Raw genomic sequence first — 26674 nt, 5'->3', positions numbered from 1 at the left:
CTTTTGCCGGGAACAGAAAAGGAATGGCGTCTTAGAACTTAGTAAGTAATCTAGCTAGATATGTGTTAGATTCTGTTTTGTTTAAATGGCTGATAAAATAAGCTGTGCTGAATAGAATGTATATTCCTGTTTTTGTGTCTTTTTGTAACTTAAGGTTTTGCCTAGAGGGATTCTCTAGGCTTTGAATCTAATTACCCTGTAAGGTATTTACCATCCTGATTTTACAGAGGTGATTCTTTTTACTTTTTCTTCAATTAAAGTTCTTCTTTTAAGAACCCGATTGCTTTTTCATTGTTCTTAAGATCCAAGGGTTTGGGTCTGTGTTCACCTATGCAAATTGGTGAGGATTTTTATCAAGCCTTCCCCAGGAAAGGGGGTGTAGGGTTTGGGGAGGATTTTTGGGGGGAAAGATGTTTCCAAGCGGGCTCTTTCCTGGTTATATATCTGTTAGACGCTTGGTGGTGGCAGCAATAAAGTCCAAGTGCAAAAGGTAAAATAGTTTGTACCTTGGGGAAGTTTGAACCTAAGCTGGTAAAAATAAGCTTAGGGGGTCATGCAGGTCCCCACATCTGTACCCTAGAGTTCAGAGTGGGGAAGGAACCTTGACAGCTTCTTTAGCAGTCTCTCTACGGCACTCAAATATAGTGAAGAGCATGGTATAAATACCTAGATTAAAAAACACAGTAGACTGAATAAGTTAGTCTTGTCCCTTGCACTCCATATGGAAATCAAGCATAAGGTTCTGTGCTTAAGAGACTCAAAGGTCTCATATGTACCCATGGTGAGTATCAGGTGCTCAGATACCTTAGTGATGAATGTAGTATAAGCAGCTTGACAGATCATTCCTAATTCTAGGGAGTGTAAGTAATGCTCAGTTACAAAGAGGACGTAGTTCATTAGCACATACTAATATTGATATAGTTTCTCTTTTTTGAAATGCATAGTTAATAAAATAGTCCAAAGTTTATTAAGTTAGAGATGAGTAGTCAAAAAGTTATGTAAAACAGTCCAAATACCTTTAACATTAGCTGAAAACAAATCAAGGCCAACATTTACACATTAACAGCTCAGTTCCCAGAAAGGGTTTATATGACAAGACTAGTCTAACAAGAGTCCCCAGGATAAAAACCCTAGAAGGCCATTTAGTAAACTATTAGATAATTGGCTTTCTTCAATGATTTGTTCTACTGATTTCTCCAAATAAGCATATCGAGCTTTAGACACCTGAGGAAATAATGTCAGCGTACAGCTCAACACCACTGAAGTTTACTTTTGTAGGACTATACATTAAAAGTAATTACAGGACTACAGCATTTTAAAAAATGGCAGCTGACTGGTCCACATCTGCCACATTTATTTTGTGACAAATACAGCAAAAGCTGAAGTTATCAAAAGTCCAAAACTATTTTATCCTATCAGACTGATTTTGATTTCTTTGGACTAATCCCTTCCTCTTCTTCAGTCATCTTTGCTGCAGGTCTCTTCTTTAACCCTTTCATCTTCCTTGTCTGTAATTTACTGAGATCCTGTTTCTGCATGTGGATCCGACCATATGATGTACCAAAGACATCGTGAGAGATATTCTTCTTCTTTGGCTGCAAGGTAAGAACAATGTTAACATTTCTGGGCCCAGAATACAATTCAGTCACTGAAGGCAAGTGTATCTGCCATCACAAGTCACCATATTCACCAGTAATTAAACTTCCATTACAATTTAAGATAACTATACCTAAAAATGGTATTGTACAGATAAAATCCAGAGTATAAAGATTTATTTTCCTGTCTTTATATGCCACCAGATCAGTTCCTTATCCTGCCCTACCCGTGCGTCCCTCTATAGATCATGCAATGACATCAGTTAGCTTAGCAAAAAGACCTGAACATTGCAAAGATAGTGTGCAATAAGAGAAGGTTACTTATTGTCACGGGAGGTTCTTTGAGAGGTGTGGTTCCTATCTGGATTCCAAGCGTGGGGTGTGCATGCGTGCCATACGCTGGAGATGGAACTGTTGATAATAGTGTCCATTGACCTGCATGCGTCGACCATGTGGTGCATCCAAGGCTTTAAGAGGCTGCGTGGATTGTCGCCGCTCTAGTTCCTTCTCACCAGGGGGTAGGAGAGCCCGGAGCAGAGGGGATGGAGGGTGGGATTGGAATCCAGATAGGGACCACATATCTCTAAGAACCTCTAGTTACAGTAAATAACCTTCTTCTTCGAGTGCTGGCCCCTATGTGGATTCCAAAGTGGGAATACAGCGAGCACTACTCAAGAAGGAGGTGGGCGCAAGGGCTCTCGAGAGGACCAACTGTGTAGGACAGTGTGACCGATGGCAGCATCCATCGTGGTGGAGGGTCTGAGGCACCAGCTTCTGCACACAGAGAGGGGGACCATGCACTGCCTTGTTTATGTATATGACCACCATCCTGTTGTCCGAGAGTACTTGGATGTGGAGGGAGTCTAGGAACACTTGGCAGGCCAGACAGACTGCTTGGAGCTCAAGGATGGTGATGTGCATTCGTGCTTCTCATGTGGACCAGAGGCCCTGAACAGTGTGGGTGTCGAGGTGGGCATCCCAACCCGCTAAAGACATGTCTGTGGTGAGGGTGGCAGTTGTGTGGGGGGCATGAATGGTATGCCCACTAGGACTGTGGAAGGGTTGCACCACCATGAGAGGGAGGTCAAGACGCTGGAGAGGAGGACTAGTAGCTTGGTGAGAGAGTCTTCCTATGGATTGTAGACTGTGTGGAGCCAATGTTGGAGGCCGTGCATATGGAGACGGGCAAGTGGTGTAACAGCAGCACAAGCCGCCATGTGAACGAGAAGGGAAAAGCATTGGCAGGCATGTGTGGGTGGATGTCTCAGCATGGTAATGAGGGTAACAAGGGCAGTTAAGCAGTCCCTGGGAAGAAAAGCTCTGGCTGTTATGGAGTCCAAATGTCCTCCTATAAAGCTAAGTGGGAGGGTAGGGACGGATTCTTCTTCACTGATGCATACGCCTAGTCTCTGAAGGAGGGTGTGTAAGGTGCACATGGTGGGCAGGAGGCAGGAGCGAGAGGGTGCTACCAGAAGCCAGCTGTCTAGGTAAGGAAATAGGGTGTGCCCCAGTCGGTGCATATAGGCTGTGACAACCGCAAAGACCTTGGTAAATACGCGGGGGGCAGTGGAGATCCCAAAGGGGAGGAAATGGAACTGATCATGGGCATTGCCATAATAAAACAAAGGAATTTGTGATAAGCAGGGTGAATGTCTACATGAAAGTACGTGTCTTTCATATCGAGAGCAGCAAACTAGGCTCCATGTGGGAGGGAAGAGATAGTAAGGGGGAGGGTGACCATCCGGAAGTGAAAAATGCGGATTAATTTGTTTAAGGTGTGGAGGTCTAGAATGGGGCGCATACCTCCCCCCTTTTCAGAATAAGGAAATTGGGGGAGTAGAAGCCATGGTGGCAGTGTGGCACAGGTTCTATGGCACCCTTGTGGACAAGGACAGTGTTTTCGTTGTGAAGAAGATCGAGTTGGATAGGGTTCGGGAGGGAGGGGGGCAGCTCCCAGGTGTGTAGCATGGGGGGAAGGAAAGGAATTCGATTAGGTATCCTTGACAGATGACGTCTAGCACCCAGCAGTCAGAGTTGATGGAACTCGAAGTGCAGACAGAGTGCCAGACAACCCCTGGATATGATGGGAGGTGCATCCGGAAGGGTTATGGGAAGTTTTCAGGTCTTTATATGAGTCAAAACAATTGTTTGGGTCAATGAGAAATGGAAGCAGCAGAGGGAGAGTGCCAGGGCCATTGAGAGTGAAGTTGATGCTGAAGCAGTTCCAAGGGTCGCTGGGGGTACAGGTGATAAGTGATGCGAGGACGAGGATGGAAAGGTGGATGCTGTTGTCGGTGGGTGGGGGCTGGGGCATAGACGCCCAGGGAGGGAACGGTGGCCTGGGAGTCCTTAATGGAGTGAAGGGTCTCATCCGTCTTGTCACTAAACAGTTTGTGGTCAAAGTGGAGGTCTTCCACCGTCATCTGGACCTCCTTTGGAAGACTGTTGGACTATAGCCACGAGTCACGACAGAGAACGACTCTGGGGGTTAAGGAGTGAGAGAGAGCGCCTGCAGCATCTGCTGTGGCCACCAGCTTTCCCTCATCTACCATGCATTGGAAGTCCTGCTGTTGGTCAGGAAGAAGAGTCCCGGAAATCTGCCAGTTGGGAGTAGGACAGAAAATTGTATTTGGCCAGAACGGCCTGATAAATGGCAATACAGAATTGTAGCCCCGCTAATGAATAAACTTTTCTACTCAGCAAGTCTAATTTTTTGGCATTGCGATCTGGTGGTGTTGATTTAAAGTGCTGCTGACGGGCATGTGCGATGGCAGCATTGATCACCAGGGAATTTGGCAGTGGGTGGGTAAACAGGAAATCTGCGTCCTTAGAGGGGACAGAATAGCGGCATTCCACTCGCTTTAGTATGGGACACAAGAGGCTGACGTATGCCACACCATCTGGGCTGGTTGTAAGGTAGCCGAATGAATGGGTAAGGCTGTGCAGTAGAATCCTGGAGATTGAAGCATGTCCAGGAATTGGTCATAGGGGTCCTGAACATCCTCTAGTGGAAGGTTGAGGGCCGTGGCCATGTGACGGAGCAGGGACTGATATTGTGTGTGGTCATCTGGTGGGGAGAGGGAAGATTGGATCAGGGCATCGTCCAGAGATGATGAAACGCCTGTAAGAATAGGCAATTCTGGTGGTGTGATCGGGGCCGCCGATGGACCCAGAGGATCCAGGGGTTTCCCCTGAACAGTCACTGTATGCATGGGAAAGGTGCGGTGTAGGTGGTGTGCATTGCAATGATGGTAAGGGTCCCATGAGGCCCAAAATGGCCAAAGAGTTGCCATGCCTGGGCGGGGTCCACAGGTACCGGGAACTAAGGATCAGTGGTGTGACCGTAGTCTGGAGGATAGGCATGGTGCCAAGGATCTGGACTATAAGAGCAAGAAGGTGAGAGCTGTGTCCGGTTCTGAAGACCAGTCGGACTCTGACTGTTCTGGGAAAGGGGGAGTCGATGTTGCAGGTGGTACCGGCAGTAGCGGTGATGTCGGAGGATGGTCGACTGGGAGAAGGGACTCGGCCGTCGTCGTTGGAGCAGGACGGAGGACAAGAGGTTCACTGGCCAGAGTAGGGAACCTGGGACCTGATGGGGTTCCAAATTGTGGTGGGGTACCAGTGAAGGATAACACAAGCTCTGCCATTGGTGTAAGTGAAGATAAACCGCCTGAAGTGCGTGGGACTGGGAGTAATGAGCTTGACAGAACCAAGGGGGTCGATGGTGCTGGAAGTGACAGAGGGTCCTGGTGTTGGAATTGACAGTGTCGGTGGAGAGTGGTGGCATTTAGAACGATATTCTGTGTGCGCTTTCTTTGAAGGCGGTGTTGAAGTCGAAGTTGGACCTTCACCTGTTGCACGCAACTTCTCCCCCAACCGATCCCAGCTCGGAGAGGAAACCCTGCATTTTGAGATGGTCCCCACTGGGGAGCCACACTTGTGCCTGTACTTCTTGTGCATATGGTGAGGTTTTGTCGGTGTTGGCGGTGCTGTACGAAAGGGACCAGGCGAGGCGGTCACCGACCATGACTGGCATCGCTCCGGTGGTTCCGCTGGAGCCGGGTCTTACTGCACACATGAGTGCATGGCTTCCACCATTAGAAAATTTTGGAGCCAAAGCTCGCGTGCCACCCGGATCCACCACGGAGAGGCGCTCCAGACAGAGCAGCGAGAGACGACGTGGGCTTCGCCCAGACAGTACAGGCAGCGGGTGTGCTCATCACTCACCGAAAAGGAGGGAGAGCACTAGGCATAGTTTTTAATCCCGGCTTGACAGGGCATAATCCCTGGGCTAGGGAGAGACGCCCCCGAACGGGGAAGATCCAACAAGTAACCTAACTAGCTATGGACGAAAAATGGACAACTACCTAATTAAGTAAATAAAGAAACTCTATACAGTGAAAAAAAGGTTGAACGCAGTACTCTCAAGTGGCTAAGAGCATGGAGGGACTGGGTTCCAACTCTGGCCATGTGGCGGTATGAGGGAACTGGAGTGGTGTCAACCCATGCAGCCTCTTAAAGCCTCGGACACACCATGTGATCAATGCACGACATGAGCGGGTCAATGGACACTACTATCAACAGTTCCGGTGAAGGCACATGGCATGCATGTGCACCCCACGCTTGGAATCCACATAGGGACCAGCACTCAAAGAAGAACTAACACCTTCATCCCTTGGTCTTTTGCATGGTTTACTTTAAAACTGGTTCTGTATTAAAGACTATGTATGATGCAGAGCAAAGATTTTTGTATAAAATACAAGATTTATATACCTTGAGGGCTTTAGGTTGTTTAAGAGATAATTTATAGAGGTCTTCTGAAGCCAAATGTGTTCTCCTCATCACCAGATCTAATGAAGGTCCCATCTCTTCCAGTTCAATCCTAGGTATTTTACATCCCGACTTCTTCAACAACACTCTGCGGAAGAGACACACAGAACAAAAAATAAATAAATAAAAAAATCAACGTTGTCCACCTTTACTGCATTTCGTACTTATGTTTCTCATTATTTTCTGGACCCCAGACAGAACTTGGCCTTTAGAAAACGTGCAACTGTTGAATTTTTTTTTGGTTCAGAAAACTTATAACCACGGTACCAGTGTCTGATCTTGAATGCGTGTTCAACTCCCATTGATTTCAATACAGTTGTGTGTGTTTGTAACCCACACACCTCCTGAGTGTGGTGTTCTGTCTCCTCTAGTGGCACTGAGACCACTTAGAGATTAATGAGTCTGCTCAACAGCCGTAGGTCGGGGCCATGTGGCTTTTAGCTCATGCAGTAGAGGCTCATGCACTAAGCTTCAGATGTCCCACGTTCAATCCCACTTACTGACAACCAGGGTCTGTTAGTGTTACATGTACACAGAACCATGGGCTGAATCTGGCCCTGGAAAATGGCTACAGATAGAAATGAAATCTAACCTCCTGTTAGACGAGGGGCGGGCAAACTTTTTGGGTTTTGAAATTGTATGGAGGGCCGGTTAGGGGAGGCTGTTGCCCCCGCCCCCATCCAACCGCCCTGCTTCTCGCCCCCTGATGCCCCCACCCCGGGACTCCTGCTCCATCCAATCCCCCTGTTCCCTGACAGACCCCTGCCCCATCCACACCCTGCTCTCTGTCCCTTGACCACCCCCAGATCCCCCGCCCCTAACTGCCCCAACCAACTCCCCTCTCCTTCCTGACTACCCCCCCACCCAACCACCCCTTCTCCTTGACTGCCCCCGCCACCCCATCCAACCCCCTCTCTCCTTCCTTACTGCCCCCCCCCCAGGACACCTCCCCCCACTCAACCACCCGGTTCCCTGCCCTCTGACTTCCCCGACCCCTATCCACACCCCCCATCCCCTGACCACCACCACCAAACTCCCCTGCCCTCTATCCAACCCCCCTGCTCCGTGCCCCCTTAACACACTGCCTGGAGGGCCGGTGGCTGAAGGCACGGCTGCACTAGGACAGGCAGCCGCGCAGCACAGAGCACCGGGTCAGGCTGGGCTGTGCAGCTGCGCTGCCCCAGGAGCTCACTGCTCCTCTGCCCAGAGCATTGCGCCGGCGGAGCAGTGAGCTGAGGCTGCGGAGGAGGTGGGCCAGCGGGGGAGGGGCCGGGGGTTAACTTCCTGGGCCAGGAGCTCAGGGGCCAGGCAGGCCAGTCCCGCAGCCGTATGTGGCCCGCAGGCCGTAGTTTTCCTACCTCTGTGTTAGACAATGTAAACGGGGGGAATGACAACACTTACTTGTAGCTTCGCATATAAATTTTTCCATCCATAGCTGTGAAATGCAGAACATACTCTAACCCTGCTAGGCGAATAGTAGGCACAGTAGGACCTCGAAAGAAATCTGAAAGAATATTTCAAGAAACCTGGCACTTTTACTTTTTTAAAATAAAGAGGTTTTTCAAAAAGGAGGTTTAAGATAAGCAGGACTTTTGATTCTAGTTTATTTGATAATAAGTCTGTGTTATAAGGGATGAATCTCAGATTAACTAGAAACGGATTTGGCCTTTCTAGAGGCAACCCCAGTAATGCTAAACAGGGTCCTTTCTGACTCACATGCATGATTATTCACTACTTCAAGCCCCAATCCTGCCAAGACTGCACTTGCTTAATTTTGCACGTGAGTACGTTCAATGGAACTACACATGTATGTACACGCTTAACTTTACATACATGAGTAGTCCCGCTGAGCCTACTCACATGTGCAAATTTAAGCAAGTGCAGAAATCTTGGTAAGACAGCATAACAGACATCCACTTTCCAGAAATAATTTGGTAGCAATACAAGCTCCAGATCTTATTTTAAAACATCAACCCAACCCACCCCACCCCAAAAAAGACAGAAGAACAGACTTTATCATTGCTTCAATAGCAACAGTAACTTTAGTTTTGTGAAATACAAAAAGACATACTTATTTCAGTTTATCCATTCTTCTAAACTTTCAGCTATGAACTCAGAAAAACAAAATGCATCTCACATATGTTTCACTAAGTATACATAAGTACAGAAATAACATTTAGCTAAGTTATGATGTTGTTGGACAAAGTGATGGATTAAAAGTCTCTGGTACCAAAGCCAGCAGTCAGAGCAAGTATAAATAAGTGATCAAGATCAATACAAGATAAACATATACAAAGAAAGAAGGAGATAGTGTTTAGTGTTATCTTGATTGTTTTTACTCCCCATTGTTTATGATATCATCTTGGAAACCTGAGACCATCATTGCTTTAAAAAACAGTTTTGTCTCTGGTTAAACAGAGCACTTTTGCTCTTTTTTAAATGAGCTAATACTTGCTATTGCACTGCAATTAATATTTTTACTATTGTAGATATACACATTTAGCAGACAAACACTACATGGTCAGTTACAAATAGAAAGAAACTTACAGATTGTGTTTACAGTTTTACAGGGAGCAAATTCAGATACCAGTTAACTATCAGTTAGTTGTCTAACATAATTCTCATATCAGGGCCATTAAAATAGTGTATGAGCAAAGAGCACACAACCATGCAAACGTGTCAGCCCTTTGCAGAGGGTGGAGGAAGGATGTGACCTTAACAGAGTATGTTAATTAAAAAAAAAAAAAAAAAAAAAAGATTAATACCCAGAAGCAGAACGGCTGAATGGCTCACTTCCCTCTAAGTTTCATTTTCAGATTCTTCAGCCAGTGTTTTCCTCAGTGACCTTTTTCTGGGAGCATCAGTGATGAAGCTATGTTGAAAACAAAGTCTTACTGGTGGACACTACCTAAAGTTTAGCCAGAAAAATACTCTGGGTCACTTAATATTTTCTCCCTCCTCCTTTGTTGGGTTACTGGATTTGCATCTAGAGGAAAAGTCATCGGTAAAATATTTTCTTCTATTTTAGTGTCAGGCTGTAGCCAAGACGGTCTCTTCTGGCATGTGAAATTGTACCTACATTGCTTTTATTGGCAGATTATCCTTTAGTATGTTCTTGTGGTATAGCTTTCCACTCACAGGATGATCTTTATATCCAAATACAGGTGGTCTATGACATCCACCAGCTGTAGACAGTATTTCCTCCCTGGAACTTTAGGGATTTGAAAATTTTGGCTTATTCATAGTTTTTGAGACACTCCACTGTTGTTGGATTAGAGACCTTGTTTTCGTTATCTTTTTAATTCCTGCCACCAGTTTACCCCTTGTTTTTCTCTGAGCACTTAATGTGTTTCAAGGATGTCTGATTTAGTAACCACAGCAAAAGAGCTTTTGATAACTTCCATTTTGTCTTCAAGGACTTGAAATGTGTGTTTCAAAGTAATTTATAATTTGGCCACTTCCTAGGAAGAGGCAACAGTTCTTGTCTGAACAGCACAAATACTGCTGGACTTTGCAGCAGTATGATGGGCGGAGCAGGACATGAAACAGTTGTTTTATGCTCCTCTTTGTCTCCCTCATACCACCTCTACCCTCTCTTTTTCAAGAGAATCTAAATGACTCCTGCATATCTATGTACTGGACTCCAAATAATTTGTGCAAACATGGTGATAGGGATGAAGGAGAAACTTAAGTGCTATCTCAAAACAAACAGGTCTCCTCCCATTCAGTCCAAGCCTGCATTTTAAGAAGAGTGACCCAACATCTGCCAATTTTTAGAACACAAGTGGGTCCAATAAAGGAATGAGTGGTGAAGTGTTTCACAAATATGTGCACAGGAGGCTATTAGAACCAGGGGAGCAGCAACTACATCTCATAGGAACACAGAAGATCAACAGACTCCTAATACTGGCACCAAAAACCAATGGCAGTAAAACCACTACTACAATTTTAAGACAATGTTTGTATGGAAACGGGAGGGGGAAGAAAGTGACAAATCTTTGCCTGGTTCATCTATGTAGAGGGGTAAAGGGAAGCTGCTATTTACATATCCAAACCATTACGAGATGTCCTCAATTTTTTAAAAATGGATTTAAAAGTTTAGTTTAATTTGGTTATTATACAATATGCAACTTCATCCCCTACCCCCACTGATTTCTAGAACGTGGGATCGCTATCACATGACTTCCCAAAAACGTACAAAATGTCCTTATGGACCACGTGTCTATGAAAACCTGGTGGTTTAACACTAACAACAACGTCACATGGTCTAGTAACAAGTGGTCATTAGGTAACTGAGCCTCCGGGCTCTTGGCAGTAGCACTATAGTAACAAGCTCTTTTCAGCTGTGACAGTTTCCTACTTTTCTTGGCAACAAAATGGTGTATTAAATACATTACCTTTCTCAGGATCAGAAAGAGCTACTCCCTATCATATAACAGCAATTTCATAGGAGGTCAAATTGTAAGCCTAAACTATTTGATGGTATCAACATCTCACTAAATCCTTAATCTAAGAAACCCCCGTCTTCCACCTATTGTTTTGTCTTTAGACATTTCACTGAAGTCAACAAAACATCAAGACATTTGATGTGTACTTGGCATATGTTCTGCAGCAAAAAAATGGATGCGTATTTGACTGACGTATATTTGGGTGTAACCAAAAGCTTAAGGGCAAACAAATGGGAGAGGGATAGCTTACTCAGATGGGCAACAAAATAAATTCAAAGGGCTAGACTTTCAGTTCATCTAACAAATGTCAACGATTGGCAACACCATCCATTTCAGCTGTAAACCTGTATTTTGTATAAATCTCAATTGTGTGCGCGCATTTCAATCCATCGCCCCAACAATGTGAAAAGGGGATGCACATTAGAACAAGAATGTGTGGGGTTACTGGTGTGTAATGATTCTCTTCCAGAAATTTGGGCAAAGTGGCACAAACCTGGTCTTATATGGTTTGCATCCTATGTAATATGGACAGTGATGTAATCATTTAATCATTCACAGGCCCCCAGCTCCTAGAACTGAATGAAAAATAGCTTTGCCATAAAATTCGTCCTATTTGGTGCTATATCTCTGAAAAATACATAGATGAGCTCTTAAGAATAGCAGTAATTAATTTATTAATGCAGCAGTCACAGAAAGTCTTCTTTTTTAGCATCTCCAAAAGTAGTTTAGAAAGATTGTGCAGCTATGAAGCCAAAGGCAGTGGCAATTTTTAAACTAACATAGGCAAAAATGGATCTTTGGGATTTAACTATGAGTAAAGCTTAGAAGTTTGATTCTCATCTGAATCTCCATGCCTCCATCCATCTTTTCATTCCCTGCTCATACCCTACCAACATTCCCACACACACCACTTTATAGTCCACATTTTCCCCCCAAAATCCCATTCAGATTAAGCACCACCTCTTTCTTTGAATGAAATCTTGGTGCAGGAAAAGAAGTGCACGAGAAGGGGAACAGATCTCCAGTCATTCTACCTTCTAGTTTCACTCCTAAAGCTTACCTCCCAAGAGTACTCAGATTATGAATAATGCCACAATACCATCTTACTTTTAAGCTCCAAATAAAACAAGTTCAATTATTTTTGTCTAAAATAATTTATCTAGAAAGTACACCCATTTTTGTAGTTGCTCTAGCACTCCTAATTAAAATCCAAAACCTTATTTACCATCTGCATGTTCTCCGCCTATTCCAATGGCTCCCACCCTTGACGTGCAAACAAAAAAGTTTGTACATTTCTGTTTAATGGAAATCTGTGCCTAGCCTGAAGTTAACCAACACATTTAATTGTATGTTTCTGCCTTAACAACCACTTCTCATTTTCACTGCACACGTTGAACCCAAAATTCAGCCTAGTGAGGTCCTGATAATAACTGGTTGAAAGTTCTCTGATGGAATAGTTTACCATTAGAAAACACAGTATTTTGACAAGGTTGTTTCAATATTTCCAAAAAACGTTTTGAGAAGAATTTTCGTTTCACAGAAGATTGACTTTTTGTTCCGATTCAGGACGAAATTAACTTTTGAAATGTCAGTTTCCCCACTTCAACCACCTCTAGTCTTCATGGCTTTCCCAGGCTGATCTACTTTCTTCCATCCTTGGAAACAGATTTGATAATGACAGATTTAACTTCAGTTTTATGGTATGTTGTAAATCCTAATACTGCTTCCTTAATGTTATCTTGCATTCTTGAATATGGACAAACATTAACAGGCAAGCCAACATTTCTCAACATTTAGCATTGCCACAGATTTATGAAGTCCTACTGCTCATAAAGTCTTATTTCAAAATACTCACCAATGAGAAGACTTTTCAATCTTCTATGTTCTTCATTTAAATCAAATGCGTCACCAGCAAATATCAACATGGGCTTTGTTCCTTCCGGACACTTGCTGTTCTATTGGACAAATATCAAACTAAGTTATAAAGCATATTATTTATGCCAGTGACCATGCACATGCCATTCTGAGCTGTTCTGGTCTCTGATAAACACAAAAAGAAAGGCATTTTTAAAAAATAAATCCATACATGTTACTTGTACTTGGAAGAGTTTGCATTGAGTGTTTTTAAACAATAGTGAGTGTTATTCTCATTTAGGCTGAATAAGGAAAAGCTTCCTCATAGTAAAACGTGTTAGACTGTGGAAAAGACCATACAATGGAAGTTCATTTGTTTGGGACTGTTTAGAACTAGACTACTTGAAACACAAGCAAGCATGCTGTATTTCTTGCATTGGGAAGGAGATGGAAAAGACTTACTGGATCATTCAGTCCATTTCCAACTTCTGATTCTGATACACCCTTATATAGCCAATTGACCACAACTCCCTGCTGTGCAATACTTGTGAAAATCATCAAGCTTAAGGTGAGGGATCACTTTTCAGAGTTAAATTTCTTGCTACCTAAAAGATCTTTTTCATCTGTACTACTTGTTCTGAATCTGCAAACTAAGTAGTTGCTAATCTGTGTAGTTTCTTAATTAGAACAGTGTAAAAAGGCATATAAAATAGCTAACCTATTTTTTGGCAAAATCAAAACTTAATATGATCACACCAAGGTGGGTTTGCTGTTAGGTTTGGGGTTTTTTAAGTCTCTTGAAGTCAAAATGTTGGCCCTCAGACTGAGCCAGATACAGTTCCTGAAAACCAGGGTTTGTGTATAATTGATGGCCTGAGAAAGTCTCAGAAGTATCTCACACTGATAACAGAAATATCCTTAGCTACAGTGAGATGAATTCTGCCCTTGGAAACCCATACAGGGTTTCCCCCATAACTTCCTTCAATAACTTTGAAGGCCTCCTATGGGTAGAATCCAACCTAGTAGCTTTGTAAATTGAATTATTCCTGTTTGCAGCTAAAAAAATTGTAGACCTGGTTTGCTCCCAACAAAAACTTTGCAAAGGAATCCACTAGAAAACATATAGTTAATTTTAGCAACATTTTTACAAAGCACAAAAATAAGATTCTGATGTGAATGCATATGTTAATCCTGGAAGTCTAAAAGAGGCAATAGTGAAATGGTTTTGTTTTCTTTACTGAAAGTACACCAGATTCACTACAAGTGCTCACCAACAGATGTCACTAGAGCTCCTGCATTGTTTAAGAGTATCTTACCTTAATATCTTTTAGCGACACAAATTTCTCAACGCCTAGCTCAATCATATCCAGGACATGATAATCAAACATACGACCTATGAAAGAAAAAAACAAAAAATGTTGGTTTAGACATTTATTCTCAAGAGCCATTTCTTCGACCCATTTTTTTAAGAAAACATTTTACCTATTATGAGATTGTTAGGCCTCTTCTTATTATGTGAACCAAACAGAAACAAAGAACAATCCGACTTCTTCGAAAAAAACTCCTATAAGATTAAAAAAGACCACAAACTTCAGTTTGCAAACATGTTAAAGATTTGGTGACAGCTAATGTCACAGTTACATCAGCTGAACAGCTACAAATTTCAAGTTGTAACCCATTCCCCCTTGGGAGGTTCATCCATTGTTTTATACACATGCCAGATAGATCTTTCCTGGCATTTGACCTAAACTCGTGATACTGACCTCAGTGGTTCAGGAGCCAAATTAACAATCAACATTACCCAAAAGAGCCACAGAAGTGTGAATTCATGGTTTCATTTACTACAGCACTATTCATCTTTAAACAGTATGATGGGAAATATTTCTTGTATATTATTCTCACAGCAAATAAATTAATAACTTAAAGCAAGCTGATAACTTAATTGGTTAACAACATAATAAAAGCATCCTGACTGGTTAATAATTAAATCACAGTGTTTTAATATCATGTGCTGCAAAGAGCCGCAGGAGACACATTAAAGAGCCACTTGTGGCTTGCAAGCTACAGTCTGAGTATCACTGAGCTAAAAATTCCACTTCCTAATTTTGTCCCATTACTCCTTGTTCTTTACATTTTTTTCACTGGTCGCCCTAAACTCCTCTTCTGCCCTCTTTGATGCAACATCCTGTTAAATACTTGTAAACAGTTATATTTCCTCATTTAGGATATGTCTACACTGAAATCCAAAGTGTGACTGCAGCATAGACATACCTGCACACCCATGGCTAAAAATAGCAGTGTAGACAGGCTAGCAATGGAAGTGCATACCAAGGATCCTTGGCATGCTTGTGTAGTCCATGATGCTGCATTTACCCTGCTATTTTTAGCCATACTAGTGTGGGTATATATATTTTAAATTCCATCATTTTTGGAGCCTAGATCATAATTTATGAATGCTTTGGGAAGCAGAGGTAGCAATACTGCAATTTTTAGTTTAAATGTTCCCAACAGCACTGTTGGAAAATGCTGTGCACATTTCACAGGATAAGGGACGTTTGTCTGCAAGGAAATTTCAAGAGCATGGAACACAGGACAGGGGCTAACCCCCTGCTCCCATTTAACTGACTGTACCATCCTGCAGTTCACTGACACTCATCTTCCTCTGGATTCCCACTACTAATTCCCAAAAAGGAAAATAATGTAGTGTTGCAATTAACTCAAATGTTGGATGTTCATCAAAATACTCTGCCTTACTTAAAACCAAGAAGAGATGGAGGAAAATCCGTGAACTAGAAATTTTGAGACCAAAGAGAAATCCTGTAAAGCAGAGGTTCTCAAACTTTTCTTATTGCATAATCCCTTCCAGATCTACCAGCTGCCTGCATACCACTACTCTTCTTGTCACTGATACTTTGTGTGTTCTTCTTAACATTACCTGTCTTTAGCCATCTGTCCATATTTCACGGCTATGTACAGATATAGTTTTAGTGCGACATATCTGTGTTCTCATTAATACATCTTGAAGTAAATTAACTACCATATTTTAAAAACAAATTCCCACAGAGGTTGAAAGCTTTGTATAAGTAGCCTATTACGAAAATGCAATAAATAATAAAATCCACCATTATGCAATTTATCTGTGTACCCCCAGTGTACACATATCACAGTTTGGGAACCCCTGCTCTAAAGGACACATACCAAAGGAAGCTTGGTTGACTTGCTAGCAATTTGGCAGAGGAAAAGATACATGGCCTGGCATGCTGTCCTAATTATATGCACATATTGAGTCCCCGCCAAGAGAACATACTCATTTGCTATCATATGGATGAACTGAACCTTTCACTTTGAGGTGGACATTAAGAAAGGTCCTCCAGAGTTAGTACATATGGATGCACAACTCTCCATTAAAATAAAACAATGGCAAAAACAAAGAACAAAACAGATAAGTCTTAGTGAGGATGCCACAAAACACCACTTTATAGTTATATGGGTCTTTTAATGTTCAAAACACTTTATATACATTACATGAAGCCTACGATTTGTCAATCTATCCCCTGTCGCCTTGTACCATAATATTTAAACGTCAGCATATTTTTTCCCCACAGGAACTGAGCCTGTTTGTTGTGGTTAACTCTTCCTATTAGTAATACTAACAAATGACATAAATGACAAAATGGTTATAACATTACCCCATGTAAATGGAACAGTAAAGATGCAATTTGTTATTGTAATGGGGTCTACAGGCCCCACACTGAACCAGGGCAAGGAATAGTGCAATACTGGGATATGGTGGCTCCGCCCCTCAACAGATGCAAGGCATGTTCCCAGTGAAGGATCAATTAAGGAGACTGGTAACCAAGGAGGAGGAGAGAAGTGAGCTGTATGTGGCGCCAGGAAGCAAGGCTGACACTGAGAGCCGGGCCACGAATGGCAACAGCTTTGTGAAGGCTGCTCTAGCAACAGGGACTTGGATTTTTTCCCTCATTACACTGTGGGCATTTCTAGGAACTCATAACTGATAATTTTCTCACAGTTACCACAGTAATCTGTTTTATTGGACAACTGGCAGTGTAATACAAATGCAAAGAGGACTAGCAGTAAAGTAAATGAATTGTTTATCCAAAAGTTTATACTGTCTTAGAATGTAGTCAATGAAAAATATGAAGAAATAAAAAGTATTTGGAGAATTTAGAACATGTTAAAAAAATATATATATATCTATATCAAAGGCGGCCCTAATTTGATTTGTACCTGAAAGAGCAAAGGTGTGATTAAATCCGAGTCAATATCTAGAAGAATCCAATGAGGTCTGTTTTGAAACCATTGTATATTATCACTTCTCATCTCTTATGGGCAACCAACCATCTGTGACCAGCAGTCTTTGCTCTAAACAAGTATGTTGTTCCATGACTCTCTAAAACAGACAAGCCCCAGGATTTAAGACAATGCTTTGATATTTTTGTCTTCCTGTTCAGAAACCAACTTGACCTTAAAGCACTGAACTGAGACCAAATTTAGTCAGAAGTATATAACAGCCATCACACCCCGAAAAAGTTTGTTTTAATTTTAATTTTTTATTTTAATTTTTTAAATGGAAACTTCTTGTCCATGAACTCTGGAATAAAACTTGTGATTCATGATCTTTGATTTGCACTGCTGAAGTCAGGCAGAACACCTCAGCTTAATACGTGCTTCTCTTCCTCTACTCAAATGTAATTAAGAAAAGCAATTTTTACAGGACACCCTAAATTTTCCTTTTAGTCTTTTCCCCCTATGGATTTTTTATTTGTGAAGAAACTAAGATGAATATTCACATAAACAATACATACTTTAATGACCATGAGGCTGATGTGAATTTATAAGAGAGCTGTTTAAAAATATTATCCTTCCCTTCAAAACAAGCTCCTTTACTTATAACAATGTTCTATAATCCTAAATCTGTTGTGTCATAATTTCACAGTAACATGCATGCACTTTCAAGAGCACCCCAAAATTTTTATTTCCACAATAATAGCATGAGGGTTCTGCCTTCAGACAAATGAGTGTTACCAGAAAATAACCTGGCAACATAAAACCAACAGCAGTATCTCTCACGATCTAGTATTACACAGATATTCAATTTACTCCAAATTGCACAATAATTCCCTATAATTTAGCTTCTGGGGTATAACTCCAGTGAACCTTGGAGAACTACTTTCCATGGCAGCCCTGCATGACTGACAGTATCCTGTACGTAGTCTCTCTTGTTCCATAGCAAGCTAAATAAAATGTGGTTTATACTTACCAGTGATGTCTGATCCTCAAAAGGTCTGGTAATATTTTTTCTGAAGGGGGAAAAAAAAAGAAAAAAGATAAAGATTTGGATTTTTTTGTTTCAGAGTAGCAGCCGTGTTAGTCTGTATCCGCAAAAGGAAAGGGAGGACTTGTGGCACCTTAAAGAATAACAAATTTATTTGAGTATAAGCTTTCGTGAGCTACAGCTCACTTCATCGGATGCATGCAGTGGAAAATACAGGGGGGAGATTTATATACACAGAGAACAGAAAACAATGGGTGTTAACATACACACTGTAATAAGAAAAGGAGTACTTGTGGCACCTTAGAGACTAACCAATTTATTTGAGCATGAGCTTTCGTGAGCTACAGCTCACTTCATCATGCTCAAATAAATTGGTTAGTCTCTAAGGTGCCACAAGTACTCCTTTTCTTTTTGCGAATACAGACTAACACGGCTGTTCCTCTGAAACCACACACTGTAATGAGAGTGATCACTTAAGGTGAGCTATTACCAGCAGGAGAGCGGGGGGGGGGGGACGGGGGGGGGACGGGAACCTTTTGTAGTGATAATCAAGGTGGGCCATTTCCAGCAGTTGACAAAAACGTGTGAGGAACGGCGGGGGGTGTGTGTGTGTGTGGGGGGGGGGAGAATAAGCATGGGGAATAGTTTTACTTTGTGTAATGACCCATCCACTCCCAGTCTTTATTCAAACCTAATTTAATGGTGTCCAGTTTGCAAATTAATTCCAATTCAGCAGTCTCTCGTTGGAGTCTGTTTTTGAAGTTTTTTTGTTGAAGAATTGCGACTTTTAGGTCTGTAATCAAGTGACCAGAGAGACTGAAGTGTTCTCCAACTGGTTTTTGAATGTTATAGTTCTTGACGTCTGATTTGTGACCATTTATTCTTCTATGTAGAGACTGTCCAATTTGGCCAATGTACATGGTAGAGGGGCATTGATGGCACACGATGGCATATATCACATTGGTAGATGTGCAGGTGAACCTCTGATAGCGTGGCTGATGTGATTAGGTCCTATGATGGTGTACGCTGAATAGATAATGTGGACACAGTTGGCAACGGGCTCTGTTGCAAGGATAGGTTCGTGTTTTTGTTGTGTGGTGTGTGGTTGCTGGTGAGTACTTGCTTCAGGTTAGGGGGCTGTCTGTAAGCAAGGACTGGCCTGTCTCCCAAGATCAGTGAGAGTGATGGGTCGTCCTTCAGAATAGGTTGTAGATCCTTGATGATGCGCTGGAGAGGTTTTAGTTGGGGGCTGAAGGTGATGGCTAGTGGTGTTCTGTTATTTTCTTTGCTGGGCCTGTCCTGTAGCAGGTAACTTCTGGGTACTCTTCTGGCTCTGTCAATCTGTTTTTTGTATGACTTCACACTAGGTGCCATGGTGGCACTTGGGTTATTGTGCTCTTCTGAGAAGATTACTTCAGCTTTAGAAACTGAGTTCCGTCTCGGATCCAAAGCAATATTAATTGATTTTTCCTCCCTTGGTATCCTACTGTTAATTGAATTGTCTCGTTAGACTGACCTCCCACTTGGTAAGGCAACTCCCATCTTTTCATGTGCTGTGTATTTATACCTGGTACTGTATTTTCCACTCCATGCATCTGATGAAGTGGGTTCTAGCCCATGAAAGCTTATGCCCAAATAAATTTGTTAGTCTCTAAGGTGCCACAAGGACTCCTTGTTGCTTTTGCTGATACAGACTAACACGGCTACCATTCTGAAATATTAATTCTGTTAGTCTTTCCTTAGTGTTCCCTATGTCAAAGTCCTTCTGTCATTAGATGCACTCTTCTCCACATTTCCTCGCTCTTATGATGCATGAATTGCAAACAACCATAGAGACAGTACTCCAGAAGTGCAATAAGCTGCCCTCCACAAAATGAAGGTTTGCCTTTCAGGTATCACATGATATAGCTTACAGTTGTCTTTGCCTTTTCATCCATATCATGTTTAATATTCCTAGATTTTCATGAGGTAGTACATCCAAGCACCTGAATTACAACTTTCTGCCTAATGGCTCCCTATTTTATATAAATATATTCGATTATAAACTGTATTTCCTATTGAGACTACTTGCAACTTTACCTTTTATAGATTTAATGTTACTCTTTCAATTTATCTGTGCCAAGCTGAACTGCTACCATATCTCATTAACTATTCACGCAGATTTGGATCATCTGTGAAGTTGATCAGTAACTTGTCCCTTTTGCGAAGTTTTTACTTCATATATTTTGATAAATGGGACTGGACTCAGACATTTAAACACCTATGGGCTTTTTTCCAGGTTGTTGTTGTCGTCATTTAGAATCACCCTCAGTGTATTATGTAGCCAGATTTTTTCTTTAAATCCACTGTATTGGCCTGCATGGCACCTTTCTAGAGTGAAAATATTAAGCCCAACTTTATCAAACAATTTTAAAATTGCAAAATGTAACTTACTTTTTGTACAGGACAGCAAAGGGCTTTTTCAGAGCATACTGTAAAACAAAGAATTTTAAGTTAAGGAGAAAGTTCTTTTAACACACTGAAATACTAAGCACTGTTCTTTCTAAAATTCCACATGAAAACGGCATCAAAAGGATAAATGAATTACTTGAGAATTAAACAGAGTGGCCATCAGGTGCAGTCTATCCCAGAAAGAAATCAACTCTATAGACATGCTCACAAAAGGGACAAGAAAGTATAGATCTAAGACTGGATTACTAATTTTAAAGCGGAGAGGTTTAAAAAAAACACACTTGAGACCAAAAAACACATTTGAAACACCAGAACAGAGCAGAACACCTTCACCTCCCACTCAAAATAATCTCAACGTTTGTACGAGAGATATTAAATTTCAAAGTAAACTACACTATTTTTATTTTATTAAAATAAATAAAATTTGAGGGAAATGAGGGAAAATTGAGGGAAATGTTGCCTTGCAGTTAGAGCACTGGAAGAGGAGTTCCAGGTTATATTCCTAATTATGGCCGACACACCAACTGAACAGTGCCTAGCACATGGGGACCTGGTCCATGACTGGGGTACATCAACACTGCAGTGTAAGCCCAGGGTTTGAACTCAGGCACAAACCTAACCCCCTTTCCATCTTCACACAAATCACTCTGACCCAGGACCAGGACCCATGGGGGTGGAGGGTCCAAGATTGGGTCATGCCAGGATCCAGGGTTCAAGCCCTATTGCTTTGCAGTACAGACACAGCCCCACTGCACTAGTGCTCTGCCAAAGATATTCCACAATACCACAGACTGACTTCCTGTGTCCTCTTGCTCCAATTATTAATATGGGAAATCACAAATCACCAGACACCAATTTAACCATAAATTGCTTTATTAAATCCAAAGTGTCTTTATGCAGTTGCTCTAAACTAAAAATAAGCCGTCACTACATCCAATACAGTAACAAAGTACTCATAAGCATTTGATCAAGACACTTACAACCAATGGTGCTTAGACCCATACTGGTTGGCTCCAACATGGTCAGGCAGCTATTAGCAATGAACCCTTTAAGAGTTTACTTTTTATACTTTTAATGAACAAGTGATGTCATTGCAAATTACTGACTTCAGCTAAAAACCAATTGGAGACAGTTCACTCTTATTTCCAGTCTTAATCCAGATAAGATTTACAATCACCTTTCTTTGCAAGGCCTTCCCTCCCCTTCTTCTTACTGTCCAACAGTTTTCCCATTGCATCTGGGTTCACATAGGCTTTAACATTGGCGTGTGGGATGGGGAAGGGCCGTGTTGGCTCATTTTAAGACAGAGTCTCTTTGTTTTATTTAAAACCACCTGCAGTCATCCCTGTAAGTCAGAGGACTTCTTTTGAGAAACTTCCTCTTATCTCATTATTCTTTGAGCCAGACATCCTCCCTACTTTACTCCTTCTGGCCTTATCACTTATTTTTGAGGCCTTCCTTCTACTTGCTAGTCAGGGCCTTTCCTTACAATACATGTATATTTCCTTAACCAAATTTAAGATAACTTTATTTCTTTAATTTTATACTTATCCTACACTTCTGAACTGTCAAGTTTTCCCACACCGCACCACGAAAAAAGGGGTAGAGCAGTCACATTTTGGGAGGGCATTACTAAGTCTGGGATATTGGTGGTTATACTTGAGCATACATAATGCACTGTAGATATTAGAGCCCCAGGCTCGGAGCAAGGGTTCAACAATTCCTAACCTGGGGTTACAAATGAGTATGGATGCTTAAACATACTCAGGAATTGCTAATGCAAATTCTGCTAACACTGCGCTCACATTGCAGTGTAGATATAGGGATTCCTAGGTGTTACAACAACACAAATTATACCTATGCAACATTGGGCAAAGCATATCACCTCTCCATACATCAGTTTTCCATCTGTTAAATGGGGATTAAACCTAAGCTTAACACCTCCAAGTGAAAATAATAGTTTCTTTAAACAGCTTTGAGATCTTAAAATGAAAAGCATTACAGAAAGGCAGAGCACTACTAAACTCCCATATTAATAATACACATTAGGTAAAGTTAAATACACATAAAATATTTTAAACACAATTAGTCCTAAAGTCAAAGTTTAGCACCTCCCTACAACAGCAGAGGGCAAACACATTCCTATCACAGCATTATTATTTTTTGGCGCTATTTTAGGTGTCAGATGGTGTTAACTGTTGCAGGTAAAATAGCTGAACATCAAGTCAGGTTTTGGTAAAATTCAATTTATTTTAAAAGATTTATTTTGAAGTGTATTTGACCTTTGTTAATTATTTAGGACCTTTTACAGACATTTCTAATAAGTTTTTTTTGTTAGCTCTTGAAGCCTGGACCTAAAGACAGTCAGATTATTAGTGAATGCTGGGATGCATAAACAAAGGACTCTTGAAGAGCAGAGAGGTTATTTTACATCTATATTTGGGACTCGTGCAACTGCTGCTTGAATACTGTGTCCAGTTCTGGTGCCCACAATTCAAGAAGGGGGTCAGAGAAGAGCCATGAGAATGACGACAGGATTAGAAAACATGCCTTAAAGTGACTGAGCTCCTTGAGTCTATTTAGTTTCACAAAGAGAAGAATAAGGAATGACTTGATTACAGTCTAAAAGCATTAACATGGGGAACAAATATTTAATAATGGGCTTTTCAATCTAGTAGAGAGATATAACATGATCCAATGGCTGGAAGTTGAAACTAGACAAATTAAGAAAAGAAATAAGAAATTTTTGACAGTAACGATAATTAACCATTGGAATAATTTACCAGGGATCATGTGAATTCTCCATCACTGACAATTTTTAAATCAAGATTGGATAATTTTCTAAAAGATCTGCTCTAGGAATTGTTTAGGGGAAGTTCTATGGCCTGTGCTATGCAGACGATCACAATGCTTCCTTTTGGCCTTGGAATCTATAAATCTATGATTTAGTCCTTGGGATTTATCGCTAACATGAAAGATGCCAAATCATATTTCCCCTCAGATACTGCAGTTCTGGTCCAACATACAATAGGCTACGTCTACGAGACAAACCACTGATGGCAGTGTGTAGGATATGTTCAGTGAAATACAGGCTGCATCCACACTCCAGTACATAGCTACACCTGTAAGTGAAAGGCTCCGGCAGAGAGTAAGCAGCAAGGAAAAACTCCCCACTGTAGGAGTCTCTCTCTGTGGCTAGGCATGACACACACCCCCTGCCCCCCAGCAACAGGAAGGCAGCAGGACACTACAATGAGCACTCCAGTGAGTAGGGTGCATACCTGGGTACACCCACAGGGTTTAAGGCAGCCAATCAGGAGGAGAACTCTGCCTGCCAACCTCCAACCCCTCAGGAGCTGAGAGGAGTTTCTGGATACGGGGAGACGGAACAGCTCTCACAGGAGGGGAGGAGGAAATAGGAAGAGCCTAGCAGCTCAGGGAAGCTGTGCTCCCTCTTCCCTTTCCACTCCTGAGAAAAGTGGGTTGCCTCCTCCTCATCTCTGCAACACAAGCTTGGGAAGGGGGAAGAAGGTAAATAACCCTTGGAGAGGGGAGTACACAGAAGGTGCATAATTAACAGGCTGTGGGACAGACTTCATTAGAATTCTGAGGTTTGGGGAGAAGCTGAAAGCTCTGTACTATCAGGGAGCATTTTAAACATAAGTCTTTGTAATTTCATCTTAGTCCTCTGGCAGTGGGCAGTCACTTTACTCTCTAAATCTGGTAGAGTTGGCAACACCGACTGTCACATACACTGGTTGGGGGCAGGAGGAATACAAAACCAAGACTGGAAATATCGGATTTTGAGTAGATAACATGTGAAACAATGTATTTTAAAAATGTGTGAAATTACTCCTGATACACAGCCTATGTTAAAAACTTATTTCAGTACACATATTTCCAACAATATACTTACAATATCTTTAAGTGTTTCAGTCACTGTTAAGTTTGCATTTCCACCTTTTATGAGGATGGCATTTTTTGTATTTTCAGTGAGTTTGGGTTCTCTCTTCTCAAGAAACCTTTTGGCCCTCTTAGTTTTAGGCTTTCTGCAATGATATATTAATTACAAAATTAACTTGCACAAAACATATTAGACTATGCTTGAAACAATCACTGCTGGTTGATGTTCTGTCAATAAAACAAAAATATGAATAAGTACTATACAAAATAACCTCAAAGGAGTTAATGAAAATACTTTACTTGTAAACAACCCCCCCCCCCCCCAAAAAAAAAACCCTACTGAAATTGAAGGTAAAGTCTTGGCCTTAAGTTTTAATTTCCTGAGTTCTGTTGACTTGAAATTTAAGGTGTGGTAATATTTCCACATCCTTGCTGAAGTCCTGATGGTTTCCCTTCATACCAAAACCCTGCATCACGGCCCCACACACTATGGCTCATGAGGACTAGAGGAGATCCTCTTAAGAGCCCATCAGTGGCAGCCTAAAGGCGAATTAAAAAGCCCAAGTTATGCTTGGCACTTCTCTGCTACTTCATGATGTATCCTCATGTACAAATACAGAGTTAGAAGAAAGACTGCTAATGAACAATTGCTACCGTGACTAACCTGAATTCGGGTCCTAAGAATACAGTTAACCAGGGGTGGGCAAACTTTTTGGCCTGAGGGCCACATCTGAGTGGAGAAACTGTATGCAGGGCCATGAATATAGGGCTGGTGCAGGGGATTGGGGTGCGGACGGAGCGTGGTGTGCAGGATGGGGCTCAGGGCAAGGGGTTGGGGTGCAGGAGGGATGTGGGGTTTAGGAGGGGGCTCAGGGCAGGGGGTTGGGGTGCAGGAGGGGGTGCAGAGGGCTCAAAGCAGGGGGTTAGGGTGCAGGCTCCAGCCTGGCGCTGCTTACCTCGAGTGGCTCTGGGGTGGCAGCAGCACGCAGCGGGGCTAAGGCATGCTCCCTGCTTACCTTGGCCCTGCACCATTCCCCTGTTCCCGGCCAATGGGAGCTGCGAGGGGCGATGCCTACAGATGAGGGCAGCTCATGGAGCCCTCTGAGCCCCCCTGGGGGCTGCAGGGACATGGTGCTGGCCACTTCCAGGAACAGCGCAGGGCTGGGAAGGCAGTAGCCCACCTTAGCCCCATGACGCCACAGGGCTGGCGAGCCGGACTGAAAGTCGTGACTCACCAGATCTGGCCCGCGGGCCGTAGTTTGCCCTCTCCTGCAAGTAACCATACTGTCCTCTATTAAGATAGATGTTCCATTTCAGTTTCACCAGTGATCACTGCACCACCTTTATGGATTATCTGTGAACTTTTGCCTGCATCTAGACAAGATCGATCTACTAAACGGAGGAGTTTGTTCCTGAAATGCTAAACAGGACCAGAAATGAGTGCCTTACCTCTAGATCAGTGATACTCAGATCTCTGGTTCAGGAGCCAAATTAGGGCCCAACGTTACCCAAAAGAGCCACAGTAGTGTGTATTCACTATTTCATTTACTATTTTTATATTATATATATTATTTTCACAGCAAAATGACTGACCAAGTATTCTAAAATTGGTTAATGACATAGTAAAAGCATCCTGATTTGTTAATAACTTCGATTGCTTAATAATTAAATCACGAAGTGTTTCAATGTCATGCGGTGTGGGCTGTAGCGGAATGGGTTAGGGAGGTTATTTTGGAGGACGAAGTGAGGCAAGGGACTCCCCCTACAGCAAATCCCACAACCACAGGGCTCTGCCCTAATACAGCACCCAGCATCCTCCCTCCTTCGTGTTTACACCTCTGGAGGCCCCGCGAAGGATCCTCTCGTCCCCTCGCGGGCGGCTGGCCGCGGGGATACGTGTTAATACCCCGTGACGGAGCAGAGTCGGTGCCTCCTCTGGGGCAACCGGGCCGATGGGGGGGGGGTGACGCTGTTCTTCTCCCCCCGCACTGGCCTGGGAGCCCAGCTCCTGGGCAGGGGCCCGCCTGGGGGCACAGCGCCCCCCCGCACTGAGCTGGCCGGGCTCCCGCCGGAGCCTCCACCTGGAGCCGAAGGCGGCGGGCGTGGAAGCAGCCGGCGCTATCGGGCCCTCCAAGCCCCTGCGCCGCCCCGGAGCCGCCACTTACACCACCCGGTCCAGCGCCTCCATCTCGCCGGCAAGAAAGAGCCTGACGCACCTCCCCCCCCCACGTGCGTCCGAGCGTGCGTGCGGGACCCAAAACGGACCAGTCCGGCACGTCCCTTCACTGCGTCAT

The 26674-nt window shown here is 42.8% G+C and overlaps 1 protein-coding gene across 2 annotated transcripts; it reads right to left on the bottom strand.

The window, feature by feature from the left end:
- Positions 1-944: 944 nt before the first annotated feature.
- RPF2 (ribosome production factor 2 homolog) lies at positions 945-26674 on the bottom strand. 2 transcript variants are annotated; one of them, XM_048844783.2, is made up of 10 exons: positions 26546-26674; positions 24394-24526; positions 20460-20497; positions 18012-18051; positions 14210-14291; positions 14044-14120; positions 12729-12828; positions 7827-7929; positions 6369-6513; positions 945-1595 (listed from the first exon to the last, which is right to left on the bottom strand). In XM_048844783.2, exons 1-10 carry the CDS (start codon positions 26566-26568, stop codon positions 1416-1418), a joined length of 921 nt encoding a protein of 306 aa, XP_048700740.1. In that variant the 5' UTR covers positions 26569-26674; the 3' UTR covers positions 945-1415. The 2 variants fall into 2 exon arrangements, with proteins under 2 accessions (XP_048700740.1, XP_048700741.1); XM_048844784.2 differs by lacking the exons at positions 18012-18051; positions 20460-20497; positions 24394-24526; positions 26546-26674 and adding an exon at positions 16979-17106.

This window comes from Caretta caretta, chromosome 3, assembly GCF_965140235.1.
Source record: "Caretta caretta isolate rCarCar2 chromosome 3, rCarCar1.hap1, whole genome shotgun sequence".
Taxonomy (NCBI): domain Eukaryota; kingdom Metazoa; phylum Chordata; order Testudines; family Cheloniidae; genus Caretta; species Caretta caretta.
The sequence above is the reverse complement of the archived record's forward strand: the minus strand, read 5'-3'. Positions and strand labels throughout refer to the sequence as shown.

Excerpts from the sequence above, each read along its gene's own strand:
- RPF2 (XM_048844783.2), bottom strand. The coding sequence starts at position 26,568 with ATGGAGGCGCTGGACCGGGTGGT. Across the intron at positions 20,498-24,393 it reads CTGAAACACTTAAAGATATT|TATGCTCTGAAAAAGCCCTT; the intron begins GTAAGTATATTG and ends TTTGTTTTACAG. Across the intron at positions 14,292-18,011 it reads TTGAGGATCAGACATCACTG|GAGTTTTTTTCGAAGAAGTC; the intron begins GTAAGTATAAAC and ends TTAATCTTATAG.